The 18,061-nt window shown below is 46.6% G+C and overlaps 2 protein-coding genes across 3 annotated transcripts; both read right to left on the reverse strand.

Annotated features, from left to right (window-relative positions):
* Nucleotides 1–164: 164 nt before the first annotated feature.
* On the reverse strand, nt 165–8,749 carry aldocb (aldolase C, fructose-bisphosphate, b). 2 transcript variants are annotated; one of them, XM_083692178.1, is made up of 9 exons: nt 8,654–8,749; nt 4,571–4,687; nt 4,176–4,387; nt 3,486–3,540; nt 3,019–3,179; nt 2,845–2,928; nt 2,513–2,687; nt 1,789–1,988; nt 165–1,558 (listed from the first exon to the last, which is right to left on the reverse strand). In XM_083692178.1, the coding sequence occupies exons 2-9, from the start codon at nt 4,680–4,682 to the stop codon at nt 1,466–1,468; spliced, it is 1,092 nt and encodes a 363-aa protein (XP_083548304.1). In that variant the 5' UTR covers nt 4,683–4,687; nt 8,654–8,749; the 3' UTR covers nt 165–1,465. The 2 variants fall into 2 exon arrangements, with proteins under 2 accessions (XP_083548304.1, XP_083548305.1); XM_083692179.1 differs by having other exon boundaries at nt 4,571–4,683; nt 8,654–8,712.
* A 1,634-nt stretch (nt 8,750–10,383) lies between these two features.
* rskrb (ribosomal protein S6 kinase related b) lies at nt 10,384–16,532 on the reverse strand. The gene is made up of 13 exons (XM_083688847.1): nt 16,322–16,532; nt 15,007–15,294; nt 14,744–14,827; nt 14,344–14,412; nt 14,069–14,138; nt 12,936–13,043; nt 12,546–12,586; nt 12,379–12,406; nt 11,958–12,047; nt 11,379–11,467; nt 11,009–11,119; nt 10,749–10,862; nt 10,384–10,656 (listed from the first exon to the last, which is right to left on the reverse strand). The coding sequence occupies exons 1-13, from the start codon at nt 16,349–16,351 to the stop codon at nt 10,405–10,407; spliced, it is 1,374 nt and encodes a 457-aa protein (XP_083544973.1). The 5' UTR covers nt 16,352–16,532; the 3' UTR covers nt 10,384–10,404.
* Nucleotides 16,533–18,061: the final 1,529 nt, after the last annotated feature.

Here is an 18,061-nt window from a genome sequence, read left to right on the forward strand (position 1 = left end):
ATCAAATCAAGACAGCATTAGCTCTCCGATCTAAATCACCTATTCATATGCATTTATACAGGAAATATAGGCTTATTTAGTACACATATGAAGACTGATGAGTGTGGAGAAAATATCTTTAGAAAAACAAGATAAAGGACATAATAAAAAGGTCACACAAAAAGTTTCTAACCATTTGTAATTTTTATTGTAGTTTTCTGTAAGTTTTTTTCCACTATTTGACACACCAAGTGCTTAAAGAACAACACTAACATCACAAACATTACAGTATTCCAACACAGCAGTGACTGTTCCCCCCTACAAACCCCACACATTGGTCCACTCCACCAAGACCAGCCAACAGCATTCATGGGGGGGGGGGGGGGGTAAGACATTAAAGCATCACACATATCTACACCTTCACACACAACTGAATACATTGATTGTGTAATTCAAAGCTAATAGTATATTCTTGAGAATACAGTAGACACACAGGATTATTCCCAATAATCGGTTGTTAGAAGATGAGTGAGAACAGAAACATTAGGATGAGTCTTGGTGTTCAGTGGTTTACCATCCACCCCTTCTGGGTCTCTTGCTGTCTCTGGTCTGACAAACAGGCTGTCGTGTGTGTGTGTGTGTGTGTGTGTGTGTGTGTTCTAGGTCTCTTGCTATCTCTGGTCTGACAAACAGGCTGTCGTGTGTGTGTGTGTGTGTGTGTGTCTGTGTGTGTGTGTGTGTGCACATCACACCCCTCTACTCTCACCAAATCACCATCAATTCACTCTGCAGCAACATATCACACACTGGTCTCTGGCTGATGTTATCTGGTCTTTGACTGGAATTCAATGGATGTAATTTGGTCTTTGATTGGTCCAGCCGCCAGGGAGGGTGTTAGTATAGCATTTACAGACGAGTCCACACTGCATTCAGACAGAAGCACGACACACTGATTTACACACACAGGTCTGGGCTGCTCTGGGGGTGACTAGTGTCCAATAAGGATGAGGCAGAGTGGAGGGAGGTAGGGGAGGAGAGAGGGAGTAGGAGTGGTACGGAGTGGGGGAGAGGGATGGATCGAGTGAATACCCACTTGTTATCAAACCCAATTCATTTGCACACTATCTTCAAGCGTTTTAATCCTATCTATAACTCCAAAGCCAATAACTGTTACTGTTAGCAAGAAAACCAAACATTCTGGAATGATTTAATCTTATTTGCTTGTCTTGGAAGGAAAGTAGTTGTATCCGCAATGCCCAATACACTTCTAATACTGCTCAGATGAACAGAAGCGAAAACCTCTCTTCCCCTTTGCATCATTATTTCACAAACCTTCTCAAATGCTCATTAAACGACATCATAAAGACGTCACAACGATGGTCCTAAAGTACAGTAGACAGCGCAGGCCTGTGATTGGTGGGGAGGGGAGCAGCAGCAGAGGAGACTATTGGTTGGCGGCGGTAGACTGTGGGCATGGTGTAGGTGTTCAGTAGGCGTGGTTGGCCACATAGAGGGACTGTCCTGCAGTACCGCTGCCCCCAATGGACTCATACTTGCCCTGTGCTGCCAGACCGTTCACCTACAGGAGACAGAAAGCAAAGGGTTATTAGAGAGAGGGAGAGAGAGACTAGCACATAATAGTCATACCAGGATGAGCTTGGCTTATGGAGATTGACTGACATAAGAAGAACAGGATTTCTGCATGCAGTGTTGCTGCTCTCAAAAGTGAATTCAACATTACGGTACACACACACACACACACACACACACACACACACACACACACACACACACACACACACACCGTACCTCAGCGCGCTTGATGAACTCCTCAGCAGCAGCCTTCTCGTTTTCTCGCTGACCTTTCCAGGCATTGAGTGCAGAGGCCTGCAGGGCACGGCCGTAGGAGAAGGTGAGAGCCCAGCCCTTGGCCAGTGGACAGGTGTTAATGGCATTCAGATTGATACTGGCCTCTTCCTCAGACTGACCACCTGACAGGAACGTCACACCTGAAGAGGGCAGACACTCACTGTTAGTCAGCATGGAAAACGCACACACAAGCACACACAAATCAAGCACAATAGACAATGGTTTGTAGTCAAGCCATCACATGTCAATAGTCAAAATACAGGTGACCACACACTTGGGTCTGACCCAGAAACAACGCCTAGACCCATTCTCTTTGGGAGGTAAAGTTACAGGATGAGTGAGAGCAGTAAGGCAGAGCCCCCATACGGTAAAACAGTTTGAAGGCTAGATGGAGCCATCAGTATATTGCTGACATGTAATGGATCCAGTCTGTCCCTGGAAAAAACTACAAAGTAAAGGGCTTATGTGTTGTTTTCGGTCATGTTCAGTAGGGTTAGAAATACTTAGTTAAATGTAATTGTACAATACAGAATCATGTCAGCCACACACACTTGACATGTCTATCTGCAACTCAATTGCTGAACGTCTCACCCATCACCTCCTGAACACACAACAGGTACTGAACCTAACCCTAACCCTAACCCAGGTACAGGGCGCGTCTGACCTGTGACAGCGGGGGGCACAGTGCGGCGGAGGGCGGTGACGGTAGACATGGCGATCTCCTCGTTGCTGTATTTGGTGGGGCAGGCGTGTCCTGGTGTCACCATGTTGGGCTTCAGCAGGGTCCCCTCCAGGTAGACATGGTGGTCTGACAGGGCCTTGTACACTGCAGCCAGGACCTAGATAGAGAGACAAGGAGAAGGAGGGACAGAGAGGGACAGAGACTCAGAAACATTGATCATACTAATATCAAGTTCAAGAGGGTTGCCCTGTTGATATAAATGCAACTTCTCAGCAAGGTACAGGCAGAGAGTTGCCGTGCTGAGGTAAACTCACCTTCTCAGTGATGTACTGGCAACGCTTCAAGTCGTGGTCTCCGTCGGGCAAGATCTCAGGCTCCACGATGGGAACAATACCATTCTGAAACACAACACAGCGATGTTAGAAACACATGCTGAGGCCAGGCTGGGGGGGAGAGGCGCACGCACACACACACACACACACACCGACCTGTTGGCAGATGCTGGCATAGCGTGCCAATACATTGGCGTTCTCCATGATGGCCAGTTCAGAGGGGGTGTTCTCACTAATCTTCAACACACTGCGCCACTTAGCGAAGTCGGCGCCATCCTTCTTATACTGGGCACAGCGCTCAGACAGCCCGTCTAGACCTACAAACACAGTTTCATCTTAAGTCCCCATATGCATCCTGTTCATTTAGAATCCATAGAAACGGGTGCAAAATAGGTTGATGGAAATAAGAATGTGTGGAGATTTGTGGACAAAACAGTTATTTCGAGGTTACTACTACCCTATATTACTCAGATGCCAAGTCTTGCCTAGGCATTCTGAACAGAGCTGGCCATAGTCACGGTAGGACAGTTGTTAGTGGGGTTTGGCTGTGAAGGTGTGTGTGTGTGTGTGTGTGAGTGTGAAGGTGTGTGTGAGTGTGTGTGTGTGTGTGTGAGTGCGCTCACCCTGAGTGGTGGTCTCTCCATCAGTTCCTGCCAAGGGCACAACACCTTTGTCAACCTGCAGACACGCATACAAATCGATTAGAAAACTAGGAAGAAAAACAAACATTCATAAAACATTTGTTAGAATTATACATTATAATGTACTTAAAATCTCACACACTCGTGTGACTTAAGGGCGTATTGATCAAACAGAACACTTGAGGCTGCTAGAACACACTGAGTGACCTTAAAATAAGATAATCCCCATCACTTGGTATTGTGTGCGTGTGTGTTTGTGTTTTATAAACAACAGCCCTCATGTAACAGTCCTCATGTCTCCACCTGTAATCTAGGACAGAGCTCTCTTCATGGGTAGAGTAACATTTCATCTTGGGACTCCATATTGTCCAGTATACGGAGCTGAAATGGAGGCAGAGCAGAGGCAGAGTCTGTGTCGTAGACAAGAGAGAGGCCAGAGACCGTTCTCCTGCTGTAGCCCCGGACCAACAGCCAGCAGGCTGCTTCTCAATGACCGACATCCCCCGTTCGACGCCCGCTTGGTTCCACTGGTGTTGTGTAGCGTTGTGTAACTTGATGACAATTCACTGCAGCTGTGTTTATGTGTATGTTTCAGGGCAGCGGATCATACGTAGGTAAACTTGGTTTCCAAGCGTTGGGGATTTGCGAGTGTGTGTATGTGTATGTGTGTACCTTGATGCCCACGACCATTCCGCGGTCTTTGATGAGCTGGGCGAAGTTGGTTCCGTCGTCGGTGTTCTGGTAGAGGGTCTCGTGGAAGAAGATGACTCCTCCGATGCAGCTGTCGATGCGCTCGTCGGCTGTGAAGAGCAGCTGGCGGTACAGGCGTCGGTTCTCCTCGGTGTTCTCAACCCCGATAGGGTTCAGACGCTTCGCCATGCTGCCTACACAAACAAGCACACACACACACACACCCGCATTAGGCACATACACAGAGAGATAGGTAATAACACCCACTTCTCCATGCTGCCTAATCAAATACATAAGTCCACAGATCTAAATTATTGTGCTCATGCTCACATGAACACAAAACATTCACACACACGCCCACACACACACACACATACCGGTGGACTCATCGGCAGCGAGGATGCCTTTCCCTGGAGCGACGATCTTCTCAGCGATCTCCTGCAGCTCCTTCTTCTGCTCCGCTGTCAGCGCTGGGTACTGGTGAGTCATACTGGCTGAGACAGGGGAGACGAGAGAGAGAGAGAGAGAGAGAGAGAGAGAGAGAGAGAGAGAGAGAGAGAGAGAGAGAGAGAGAGAGCTATAACTATCACATTCTATTGCACACAAAAAGACCAGGCAGTTGTCATTACGTCAAAGTGCCCATCTCTGGCTTAATTCATGGTCCTCCTCCAGTCAAACTTTCTGACAGCTGTAAATGTCATATTTTACATGATATACAAAAGGATAGCTGCTTGCCCTCCGTGGAAATGTGGAGAAACACCAATCGCTTCTGGGGTTTTACCAGAGCCAATCAAAACATGGAGTAGGCATCCATGTAGTAGGTTGGCACTGTCCGCAACGGCACCATCTGCACACGCTCAGGACTGTTAGCGTCGCCAGAGGCGTGATCGTTTTGATAATTCCAACACAGTAAACAGTGGGTAGGGTCTGCCCAGCCTGAACACTGGTGGCAGTAGCTAGGCAACCCTGATATGCTGACACACACACACACACACACACACACAGTGATCTAAAGCATTCACATTCTCCCACAGTTCCCCTCACTACTCTGCTGTGAATAAGCATGGTTACGTAACCATGACTACCGCTCTATGCTGCCACAGCAATACTCCCCCCACGGTAGTCGTGGCGATTACAGAGAAAGGGATTATGTAAGCGTCCTCTTCTAAACTATGCTGTCAATCCCCATTAGGGCTGAGGAAAGGACATGCACAACCTCTCACACTCTCTTTAACTTCCTCCCTGCTTTCCCCCTCTATGTCTTCATGTCTTTCTCCCTCTCATGCTCCTTTTTTCTCCCTGTGTCTCTCTCATTACACACATCAGATCCAGCCTAAACCTGTACAGACTGGCTGGCTCACTGTTGTGTGTGTGTGTGTGTGTGTGTGTGTGTGTGTGTGTGTGTGTGTGTATGTGTTAGTAGGGGCAAAAGAGCGTGCACACACACACACACACACACACACACACACACACACAGCCTAGAACGTTTCATTCCAAAATATTCTCGAAATTCATCCCTCCCACCAGAGTTTTTTTCTACCAAGATACAAACACTGACTGTGATGAGCCTATGAACACACATCCACACAGTCCTGTGTATTGCCATTAAAGGCAAAGTCTCTCTGTATTACTGGGGTAGACATTAAGACAGACATACACACACACACACGGGGGAAAGGTACTATTGGATGTAGAGATGCATTTTCACTGGGTTTGGGCGACCGAGTGGATCAGGTCTGTCTTATCAAGTGAAGCCTTAGGTCAAATTTATACAGAAAACAGACTCTGCCAGTGGATACCTGCAAGATCTCAGCTGTTGGAGTGTACCTTGCCCAGACCTGCCCAGACCTGCCCACACACACACACACACACACACACACACACACACACACACACACACACACACACACACACACACACACACACACACACACACACACACACACACACACACACACACACACACACACACACACACACACACACCAATGCCAGGCTAAGGTTGTTACGCTCTGTTGCCACGGAAGGTTATGGCTGGACACACTCTCTATTCTCTCCACTAATCCCTGGCTTACAGCCATGAGATAACAACCTCTACACAACATTCCGCTTGCCGGTGTACGACACACAAATGCACACACACAGATGTGCATACAGCTCTCACTTGCCTCTACAGGCTAATATGCCAGGATAAAGAGTACACACACCTACATGGCATTTCTCTTTTAGGAGAGGAGGGAGATGTTATACAACCCAAGGGCACCTGCATGGTGTGTGTGTGTGTGTGTGTGTGTGTGTGTGTGTGTGTGTGTGTGTGTGTGTGTGTGTGGGAGGGAGGGAGGGATGTTGCTGCTATCCCAAGGTTAAAGTAAGAGCAGCATAAATAAGGGTGTGTTTGCTGCAGAGAGGTGAAGCTTTTCCACTGGCGATTGAGCAGAATAGCTGGATTTCAGAACGATGCCGCTCTCGCTAAGGAATCAGAATCCCAGGAGAGCAGCCAGTGAGCATAGGCAGGAGATATGTAATGCTGGCCTATTCTAAATACATTTCTGTGATAGCATCTCCAGTGAGTTAATAAAATGTTATATAATGCTCTAAATTGACTGTAAATAGACGATTCAGTCATGCAGATTAGGCATACAAAGCAGCAGGTTGTAGTGTACGATATGACACTCACAGGATCTGCACTGCATCATCACGAGGCGGGGCCAACTCTCCATGATTCACCTAGCCCATGGCGCATCATAAGGCTTGAACTCACACACACACACACACACACACACACACACACACACACACACACACACACACACAGTAACTTTTAGTTACTGACCATAACCACAACCCTCTATTGGTCAAACAAGACAGGACCAGAGATCCTGACACTGCCCAGAACCAGGCTCTGGGATGGCTGCTGCTGGGTTTAGTGAGACACACACACACACACACACACACAAAATCTCTCTCTCCCATTGTGTGATACGACTACGTTTCTAACAGCTAGGGGGCCTCTCAATAGTCGAAAGTAGCTCCATCCTCCTTTCTCCTTTCCCTGCGCAGACAGTTATAAACTAGACAGATGAGAGAAAACTAAAATTAGGTACCATGCCTGCACTGCTTTCACCTGAATTGTGTTTTTAGATCAGTCAGTGTAGATGAAGAAAACCATTCGTTAAACAGTCACCTGAGACAATAGGTCTATACTATTCTCTTATATTATTCCATCCCTTAGCCTAGCTATCTGACAACTATGTTAAACTTGTAATTATTTGCATAGTGGTGGGAATGTAAAGTAGGCCTATCATTTTCCTATTGGACAAAACGGTAGAGTAGCTGACAGACTCGATAAACAACAGACAGAGTCTATGGTGGCAGGTGTTAATTACGGAACCGGACGTGCTCTCCTGCAGGTTGCTAAAACGGACGCTTAAGGTGGATCAGTGTTTCGAGCTTACTAACAGAATGGTCACCGATACTATTCATACCTGCCCGGGGAGCCAGTCACGCGCGTGGTCGGCTCGTCTGACAGAGCGCGTAACCGTCGGTTGGTGGACACTTCGCACGTAGGCCACGGGCCGGGAGCGAGCCGAAGGACAGGCACTGTGACAACACTCATCTTACAGATGTTGTTGATGTTGTTCACACGACCTCTCCGGGTGTGTCTTGCGCTGCTGCCGTTTATATTTGGACGTTTTTTTTGTTTTTTTTTAGACAGCAAAGACGGATCATCGTTGCATGTGAGCTCTCTCGACTGTCACAGCCGTCTCATCTCTCTGTTACATTTTTGTCATTTACGGATCAATAAGAGCTATAAATAATCTTATAATACTGAAAATCCATATCTGCGTATAACGCCAATTTAGGACAATAAAAAAGAAAACTCCCTCATGCAAGCACTATGAATGTAATATTGATATTTCCTCTGTAAAACTTAAATCGTACGCAAGTCACGAAGATGACTCAACTGGTTTCCATCCATCCCAAGCGAATGGCCACGTGCTCTGTAACACATGAAATAATTTTCCTGTCGTGTCATTGAAATAACATTTAATACAACTTCTCTGATTTTATCACTCTTTCGATGGAAGTAGGGATGAAGTTAGTTCGCAAGCTTGCTATGCTAGCCAACACTGACACAGACCGATGAGGATGCTCAAATTCAACGCGGATTCTCCGCTCTCTGCAACAGGCTGAGGAACCTCCCATCTGTAGGGAACCAAGTACCACTCACTCGATTCTGCTACACCTTCAGAACAGACACAATGTAACGACAACAACATGCCCCTAAAATGGCATAAGATCGATCACAATGCAATAATGCCATTGTAGCCAGGCAGGTTGTATACAATAATACAAGACAGTCGCACCAAACACTACTTGGTGGGCTACAGTAGATCATCATAATAGAGCAATAGGATTGTTCCTGAATTTAAAAGCATCTGAAAAGGTTTGTGTCTCACCTGATATTAGGGTAAATATACGTAACTGCGGGGAGAGAGGTTGAAGAGGATGGCAGCTTGCTGGTCTGTCTCCTGTTCCACTGCCGCAGCGCAACGTGACTCCTTACAAAATCCTCCACCCAGGGGCGGGGTTAGGCGTCATCACGTCATTAGAATATCATTGAATATGCACAACGCATGCGCGGATGGAGACGGGGAGGCCCTGACATCATCTCCATCATCGTCATTACTGGCTCTATCATCATCATCATCATGAATGGCTTGTGTGGTACCCAGTCCGTCAGAAACAATCACTGGACACATAGAAACCCACCAACCACGAGATCTGATTTAATTTAGTTTAGGACACAATATATCCTCTATCCCTCCTCTCTTGCTCACCCCTTCCCTCTCTTTCACTCTCTCTTACACAAACTCAGGGAACACATCGTTCTAGTTTGTGCAAAGTGCAAATGTCTAAGTCAAGTGAACTGCATGCCTATCTACAAGCTGAGCACACCCCACTCTTTCTCAAAGCTACACACACACACACACACACACACACACACACACACACACACACACACACAGTTTGTCTGGGCACTGAGAGACTGGGGATATAAATCACAGTGACACAAAGCACACACAGCAGGACCAATGCATTACAGTCTCTCGTGAACATGCATGCACACACACATGCACACACACACACACACACACACACACACACACACACACACATACACACTCACACACACACAAACACACTCACACACACACACATGCTCTAAGGTGTGAACAGTTTAATATTTCAATCTGAGCTACTTACAAAAATACAAAGTAAAACATCTGTGCAACAATGCAACAAGAACGTGACATGACACAGATCATACACAAAATGGCATCCAAAATATTTGTAGAAATCGTAGAAATCTGATCATAAATCTCATAAATAACCATGTTGGTGACAAGTGCATTGAGGTGCTACTAACTGGAACCACAGTTCCTACAGTATGGTATGACTATAGAAATCCCTATCTCTAGACCAAAATCTCCACGCTTTAAGTAAACAATAATACAGTTCCTCAGACCCTGAATGTGTCTGTGTGACACTGCGAGACCAACTAAATACAGAGGTGCATAGTCTTTGTAGCTGTGGTGATATCGGGACAATGAACACACTCACACACATGTCCCTTGAAACCATCAGCTGATATCAACTTGAATTCAGTTCAGTTCAGTTCAGTTCAGTTCAGTTCAGTTCAGTTCAGTTCAGTTCAGTTCAGTTCAGTTCAGTTCAGTTCAGTTCAGTTCAGTTCAGTTCAATTCACTTCTGAAAGGATGCAGCCACATGAAGGATCAGACTGGAAGGGGTCAACTTCTGATGTCACTGTCAGGCGTGTATTCAAAGTAACACTAACATCATGGGAGGGACGTACGTATGTAAACAAGGATCAGTCAGTTTCAGTTGCATATTCACTGGCAGGATGTACTCTTGTGCTACCAATTGGAGAGAGTCAAATAACAAACAGTAGTAAGTGCAATATGTGGGCAGCTTTGTCTCCCCACAGAATCAGCTTGAACTCTTGCTCAAGGGTTGGGGGTTAACATTTACTGTGTGTGTGTGTGTGTGTGTGTGTGTGTGTGTGTGTGTGTGTGTGTGTGTGTGTGTGTGTGTGTGTGTGTGTTGTACGACTATGCATGCACTCATACTATGTGAACCCTGTGTGTTTGTACGGCCATGTTACAGTCTGAATGTCTATACAGCTCTTTCACACAAACTGCTCCCCCTTCACAGCCTTTCCTTGGGGAGGGGGCTCCCCCTGTGTGTTGGGGCCCGGTAGGGGAGGGTTAGGGTTAGGGTGTGTGTGGATGTGAGTCTCAGAGTCCAGGTATGTATCAGGCGTAGCGGGGGGGCTGAGTAGCGCATCGTAGTCGAAGCCTGTGAGCGGCTGTAGAGATAATGTTAGTCCTCGTCTGGCTTTGGCAGGTCTGTCTGGTCTCTCCCTCAGCTCCAGGATCACCTAGAGAAGCACAATGGTCATCATGACTTCACTACTAAGTACGTTTTCATTGAACTTTTGTTCTTTTTCAACCATGTTTTTTGACCAATCACCTCGATAGGCCGGCGCTGCAGTAGGGCAAGGTCAAAGGTCGCGCCGTGGAAGAAGGTCTGGCGTTTGAAACGCTCAAGGGTCCGCAGCCTACGGGTGGGAGTCTTACACAGCAACTGGAGAAAGAGAGAGAGGGGGGGGGGGATAGAGGAGAAAGGAGGTACACAGACAATATCAGACCATGTTACATGTTTTTTATAAATGTAAAATAAGTAGCGGTGAGTGTGTGTGTGTGTGTGTGTGTGTGTGTGTGTGTGCCTACCTCAGTGAGTAGCAGGGACAGTGGGGGGCTGAAGCTGAGAGGCATCTCATAGGGGAACCACCTCACCCTCCTCAACATACTGCAGTGGTCTGGCTCTGGAGGCACAGGGAACTGAGAGAGGGAGAAATTAGAGAAGATCAGAAGCGAAAAACAAAATAATGCCCTTTCATCTTTCCTATCAACCCACTATGTGGTCTTCTTAATTTCAGATTACGTTTAAACCCATACAGGTTGTAGACTGAGCAATGGCCACTGTTTTACTTTATATAATAAAGATCACTGCCACTGCCACAGACATGCTCACACACACAATGCAGCACATAGACACTGTCATATACACATCATGCCACACTCTGTCAAATGACCTCACCTTCCCAGTAACCAATGAAAAGAGCAGGATGCCGAGAGACCACCAATCAGCAGCGTGACTGTAGGGTCCCCCACTCAGCACCTCAGGGGCTAGAGAGACAGAACATGCGCTCACTGGTCTTGACTCTGCATGTTTATTACACACGCACACACACACACACACACACACACACACACACACACACACACACACACACACTATATATATATATAACTCACATACACACGCATAGGATACTACATCTAACCATCACCTATACTTCTAAATCATATAATACATCGATACCTTTCCAAAAAACGTTCATTGTCTCACACATCTAATGATCAACTGCTATCTAGCTATTTAAAACCTCATAATTAAACTTCCTAATTGTATTTGCCTTTATACATTTCAAACATAATCTTTAATAATAATAAGATTAAAAATAGTCTTTATTTTATTTACAAATACTAAGGACTTGTATTTTCATTTCAACTCCCGGTCCAGACGCCCTGCAGAGTGCCATCTAGAGCCAATGCCTGAGGTGGGCCTAGTGGATCTCTAGTCTAGCCCACAGTGGATGCTTGGTCTAGCTCTCACCCATGTACTGGATAGTTCCACAAATGGTGAAGGCTCTTCCCCCTCGCTCCAGACGACGGGACAAACCAAAGTCTGCCAAACGGAGGTGTCCTGGAACAGACCATTATTTCTGCTGTAAATATGACACCACTTTTCATAAACCTGGCGACGGTGCACATATAATGTCTCAACATTGTCACTTCATAGCATAACCTCTAATCACTGCTATATAGTAGACTGTGTGACGTCACAGTAGAAATTTGCCAAAGGCATAATATCGGATGCTGTTGTGTGTACTGATGCATGGTTTTATTAGTCTTCTGCTCTCTTTGTAGACAATGACAGCTGTGTCCAGTGACAGGATGTTCTGGAATGTTCCATGCCTGTGCGAAACCCTGTTGATGCTGCCCTCTGGTGGTGATAGCATTGAACACACATTTACCTTGTTCTGTCAACAGGATATTCTCCATCTGCAGTAATATAACACACAGTTAGAATAGTAAATACTGTATTTACAGTAAAAAAAAACAAATATCATCTAAGAGATCAGTAGATACCTCAAGTATGTACATAATTCACTTATGATGCAATTTCCTCTCAAATTCTTACCTTCACATCTCTGTGAATGATACCAAAGTCATGGAGAAACCCTGAAAAAACAGACACCGTCAACATAAATAAAGCAGTGACAAACCAGAGTCTAACTGTCTGACTGACTGACTGACTGTCTGTCTGTCTGTCTGTCTGTCTGTCTGTCTGTCTGTGTCTACCTGCCCACCTATCAATCCATCGATCTCTGTATGCATTAAATGTAAAATATTGTTGATAGTCTTGTGTGATTATGTCCCATGTATCTTCTATCTGTGTGTATGTGTGTGTGTGTGTGCGCGCGCGCGCGCGCGCGCGCGTGTGTGTGTGTGTGTGTTTGCGTATGCGCGTGCGTGTGTGTATGTGTGCGTGTTTGTGTGTGTGTCTGTGTGTGTGTGTGTTTGTACTCACCAAGAGCGCAGCCTAACTCTGTAGCAAACACTCTGACAGCGTTCTCTCCAAACTGACCAATCATCACCCAGTATGTGTACAGGTCTCCTGTGCTGCAGTAGTCACACACTGAAGAGTGGAAACAATATGGTCAGACGCACGGGTGTACAATGGGAAGGTGTACTCATAGAAATACAATCATTGCTCGTTCTATTTCTATGGGTGTACTAGGCCTAAAGCATACGAGGTGGCTGGATGGGGTGGGAGGGTCAGGTTGGCTGCCTTTCTCAGACCCAATGGAAGACTCAGTCGTGAGTATTACATAGTGCGAGGTAGCAGCATTCAACATCTGGTCCTGAGGCTCATTCACAGAGGGTGGGAATAAACTGGGTCACATTATCTGAATCACTTGGGGGGGGGGGGGGGGGGGGGGTTGGAGTGGTGGGAGGGTGGGGTGAAGGGGTGGATTCTAGGAGGCACAGAATCTGAGTAAGTTATTTTTGCAAACAGCTTTAACAGTTTTAAAAACAGCACTCTGGCTGGACTCTGGTTAGACCAGAATAACCTTGCTAGATATGTCCTAACAATGTAAAATAATCCCCTTTCAGAGTACAAACAGAGAAGGACTGTAAGAGTGGGTAGATATCAGTCCTGAGAGAGGACAAAGGGAGTGGAGCCATTTAGGAGTATCTGGACAAAGCAACTGTTTTGAAAAGGATGGTACAAGTCAAGAGCCATTTTGTAGTGGAGGGTTGGGTTGGATCTGGGCTGGGACTAAAACATGTCATAGTCTCTGATTATGGGGGGGGGGGGGTGTAGGGTTAGAGACACTGACAGGACTGCTCAAGGTAGAAGTTACCCTTAACCACAGATCTAGGGGCAGATTACCACACCCCCAATTCTAGCCTACACCATTAACATCAGAAAGTCAGACCATGCATAAGTGGTTTGGGGCAACTTAAACCAACACTGACAGGGATAGATGCCAGGGTAGGGTGGGGAAGTGGGCTAAGGGTTGTGGTTTGGTGCAGGTGTTCAGTGGGGGGGTGATTCACTGATGTAGAGGTGGGTAGGTTTAGGCTTTAGGGTTTAGATTTTAGGGCAGAGGGGTTTGGGCTGGGTTTAGGCGCTCTGCTCACTAATGTGTGACTCACTAATGTACAGGTGGCGCTGCGTCTGCCAGCAGTCTTCAAGGTCGTGGATGAACGGGTGACGCACCTGACGCTGGGGGCAAAGGTCAGAGGTCAGACTGAAACACGGCTCCACACTGGCGAGCGGTGAGGCAGAGGTCAGCCCAGGATAAATGTCAGAGCAGGGGTTGCCATAGTTTCCTGTGCTATGACACACTAACCTACAGCCTTTCCGAATGATCCTGACCCACAATAGTTTTCTAAACACAGCCCAGTCAAAGCCACGATCAAGTACCCACCTGAACAATCACCTCTTCTTTAGACTGTTCAAGGACTCCAAGCCTCAGGATCTCTGACTTGGGGATGACCTAAAAGAACACACACGCACACGCGCACGCGCACACGCACGCACACACGCACACACACACACACACACACACACACACACACACACACACACACACAGAAACAAACAAATGTTAACACTCACTCAACTGGGCAGTATTAACTATGATAAGTGCACATTAAGTGGACTCTCCACTGAAGTGCAGTGCAGTAAAATTCACTAGCCCCAAACTCTTTCTACTCTTGCTTAGTCCCCATTGCGTTTATTGCTACTTTCAATGCACACACACACACACACACACACACACACACACACACACACACACACACACACACACACACACACACACAAACCTTGACAGCATATGTTTTCTGTTTGGCCTTGTCCTTCACTTTAAGGATGGGACCAAAGGAACCTTTGGCAATGTAACCCAACACCTAAGAGAGAGAGAGAGAAGAGAGAGAGAGAGAGAGAGAGAGAGAGAGAGAGAGAGAGAGAGAGAGAGAGAGAATTGCAATTTTAAAAAACCTTTATTGGCACAATTCAACACAAAAACACACTAGCACAAAACTCTTAAAAGTGTGTGTGTGTGTGTGTGTGTTTAGCTGAGGCCCACCTGAAAGTGTTCATGTCCAGGTACAGCTCTGTGGGGAAACTCAGGCAGAAACATGGAGATGAAACCTGGTAGACTCCACTCTGCTCTCAGCTTCTCAGGCCCCCCTCCCAGCCCCATCACATGGTCTGGGATGGAGGGGGCCTTGTCCTGAATCATCCGACGGTGACCTAGACGCAGGGTGGGGGGTGCAAGGCGACAGAGGCCGGCCGGGAGAGACAGACCCACGCTGGAGAGGAACCCACGCCATCCGGACGAGCAGTGCCCGTCATCCTGCTCTACGGTTGGTCTCTAGCAGGGTGGAGAGAGAGGAGAGAGGAGAGAGGAGAGGACAGATAGAAATGCCTTTAACTCACAAGCCCAGCTCAGGCCCTACACCCCCTTACCCAGAAATGAATTCAATGATGCCTACTGTAAATGACACCAATCCTTCCCTTTGAAAGACCTACACGATCTGGAATTGGACCTAAATCATTCTAATAAGCGCTAATAGCATGTCATTACACATCGGAATGGCATTATTAATTGGACTGGGTCCTGAGGAACTGTCTTTTCCCATCACGTCGTGTTTAGTCTTGGTTTTGGGCGATTATATGTTCTAGTTGAGAGATTAGTAATCTCAGATTACTCATCATTGCATGTTCAGAACAGGCATGGTGGTCTGCCTACTGCACGGACCCTTGCCCAGGGGGCTCTCGCACGCGTCACGCATTATGGGGCTTTAATGAACCCCATACGCACTCCACTCGCTTTTGGCCCGTGATGCGTTGGGACATTTAACGGGAGAAACGAGAGTTGGCCTACATTGATCGGTTCTACAACAGTCTCGGTCACACGAGCCTCTTGGGCAGCAGAGCGTGAAGTGCATTCTAGCGCGCGCTGCATCTCCATGTCAAACCATGCGAGGCACAGCATCATCTGTGCAAATAGACATACATAAATACATCCAGCTCAAATCTTACACATTGATTGAAATGCATAAACACAATCTCAAGTGTAGTGTTTGTTTAGAGCGGAATTGCGCGCAACCCTGCCAATACACTACCTGTGCCATAAAGATGCAGACTTTTTTTGCAGAGGTGAGAAGCCAGGCATTCTGGTAGGATACACTGCTGTTGAGAGCTACTGGGTCTCCGAACTTTTGTCTGTGCTAAAGGCACACATGCTGCAACTTTCACTGATACGCATGCAGCAGACATAATTCATGCATCAAGGAAACCATGGGAATTCCCAAATGTGCGCTACAGTCATACGCTTCTAATGTCCACAGTACCTACATACTACCTGAGAGAGAGAGAGCGAAACACGACACACTCACCTTGCTGCTTTTACTTGCGTCGGCCCCCATCTCTCTCAAAGATTATCATCCGAGACACCTCATCCTGTGATCCCAACTGTTCATCTCTGCGCTGCTCACATCGCCCTGTCCACCTCTACTCTACTCATACATTGCTGCCTAACACACACAGGCTCCCTCTACTGCGGCAACTGACAGTTTAAACTGATTGTCTAAAGTATTCTCTTGTGTTCTCGCTGTCGTTCGTGGAGAGCGAAACATCTACAGCAGATATGGCGACATAAACAAATTAATCCTTGCTAAAGGCAACGTCAGCGCAAATCCGCCCACTTGTTTCTTATCCAATGAGACTACGAGCTCGCAGTGTTAAGTCCTCCCCGCTCCCAACGCCCCAACCTCTCAACGGTGATGCTCAAACTCTCATCAAAGTCGTGAATCATTGATTTGGCCCTATAGAGAAAACACAGCGATGCCAAGCTAGAGCATTTACTGAGAAAGAAGAAAAGCCCCTCACACAGGATACATCATGTCATATGACTGTTATGTCATCATTTGAACCTCAACCATTTAGGATTAAAGAATTTAGGATTAAAGACTAAAACAATGTGTACCCAGTTGAATTCCATCTGCAGTGGTCATTAATTTACAATGTGCACATCTTTCTGTCTCTGTCTCTTGTTGACTATCTCTCCTCTCTCTCTCTCTCTCTCTCTCTCTCTCCTCCTATATATCTGGGGGTTAAGCTACATCCATAGTATAGTCTGTGCTTTGCTGGGGAGGAAGGCTATTGTGTGTGTACTACACACACAAGCCTTCCCTCCCAGCGAAGCCCAGACTGCTGCCAGGACAGGGGTGCAGGAGTATTGTGTGATACCGTGAGAATCCCTGGGTGTGAGTTTGTTAGTGAGGGTCCCTAGCAGGGAAGGCTGGTGGAGGCAGCAATTGGAGGATGGGCCCATTGTAATGCATGGAATGGAATGAGGTATGGAGGTATCACGTGGTAGGCTGTGAGTGTGTTTGAGGGAGGATGTGAGGTGAGAATGTATCACAGAGTCTAAACTACATTACATACATACACAGCCCCACCTCTTCATATCATGCCTCATTATCTCCAGCAACTTGGTGCACAATGTGTTATGTAAAATCTTTTACCCAATATAGGCTAGAGAAAAAGGCAGGTGTATGAAGGCAAAATTGCAGGTATTGTATAGATACATAGATACAGTCATAATAGCAACACAGAGGTTATTGTCATATGTTGGACAAGTCTTTTCCTTGTGGCCCAGGCTGACGATGAGCGGGCAGTGGAGAGAGCACGGGGCACAGGGAGGAGGCCTGGGAGAGGAGGTCTAGATAGTCACACCAGTCAGTGTAGTAACAGATGGGCTCGATCCTTTCGTCATATTTGGAAGGCACACACAAAAAGGGGTGGCCCAGAGGGATCATTTCAATCTTATGTACACACATGTTCTGTCTCTTCAAAGCCCCACCCTCTATCTGCATGACTGACAGGTAGCACATTCTGTCTGTTACACAACTGAAGTTCACACAACGATTACAGTAGCACTGCAGGGCTGAGAGAGAGAGAGAGAGAGAATTTTAAAATGTAAAATCCCCTTAATCGGTCAATGCATAACAGAAAAGTGTCCACTGACATTTAAACCACTCACTCGAGCATCCACTGTCTAATCATTCTATGAACATGCCCAGCAGAGAGAGAGAGAGAGAGAGAGAAAGAAAGAAAAAGAGAAAACACACAGA

Source organism: Argentina silus (genome assembly GCF_951799395.1).
Source record: "Argentina silus genome assembly, chromosome: 2".
NCBI lineage: Eukaryota > Metazoa > Chordata > Actinopteri > Argentiniformes > Argentinidae > Argentina > Argentina silus.

What these genes read in the sequence shown, in the direction of transcription:
- aldocb (XM_083692178.1), bottom strand. Translation starts at nt 4,682, where the DNA reads ATGACTCACCAGTACCCAGCGCTGACAGCGGAGCAGAAGAAGGAGCTG. An exon ending in TGGAGAGACCACCACTCAGG is followed by an intron (nt 3,180 to 3,485) that starts GTGAGCGCACTC and finishes CTGTGTTTGTAG; the next exon opens with GTCTAGACGGGCTGTCTGAG. An exon ending in GCCAGTACATCACTGAGAAG is followed by an intron (nt 2,688 to 2,844) that starts GTGAGTTTACCT and finishes CTCTCTATCTAG; the next exon opens with GTCCTGGCTGCAGTGTACAA.
- rskrb (XM_083688847.1), bottom strand. Translation starts at nt 16,351, where the DNA reads ATGGGGGCCGACGCAAGTAAAAGCAGCAAG. An exon ending in CTGGACATGAACACTTTCAG is followed by an intron (nt 14,828 to 15,006) that starts GTGGGCCTCAGC and finishes TCTCTCTCTTAG; the next exon opens with GTGTTGGGTTACATTGCCAA. An exon ending in TGGAACTATCCAGTACATGG is followed by an intron (nt 11,468 to 11,957) that starts GTGAGAGCTAGA and finishes CTGTCTCTCTAG; the next exon opens with CCCCTGAGGTGCTGAGTGGG.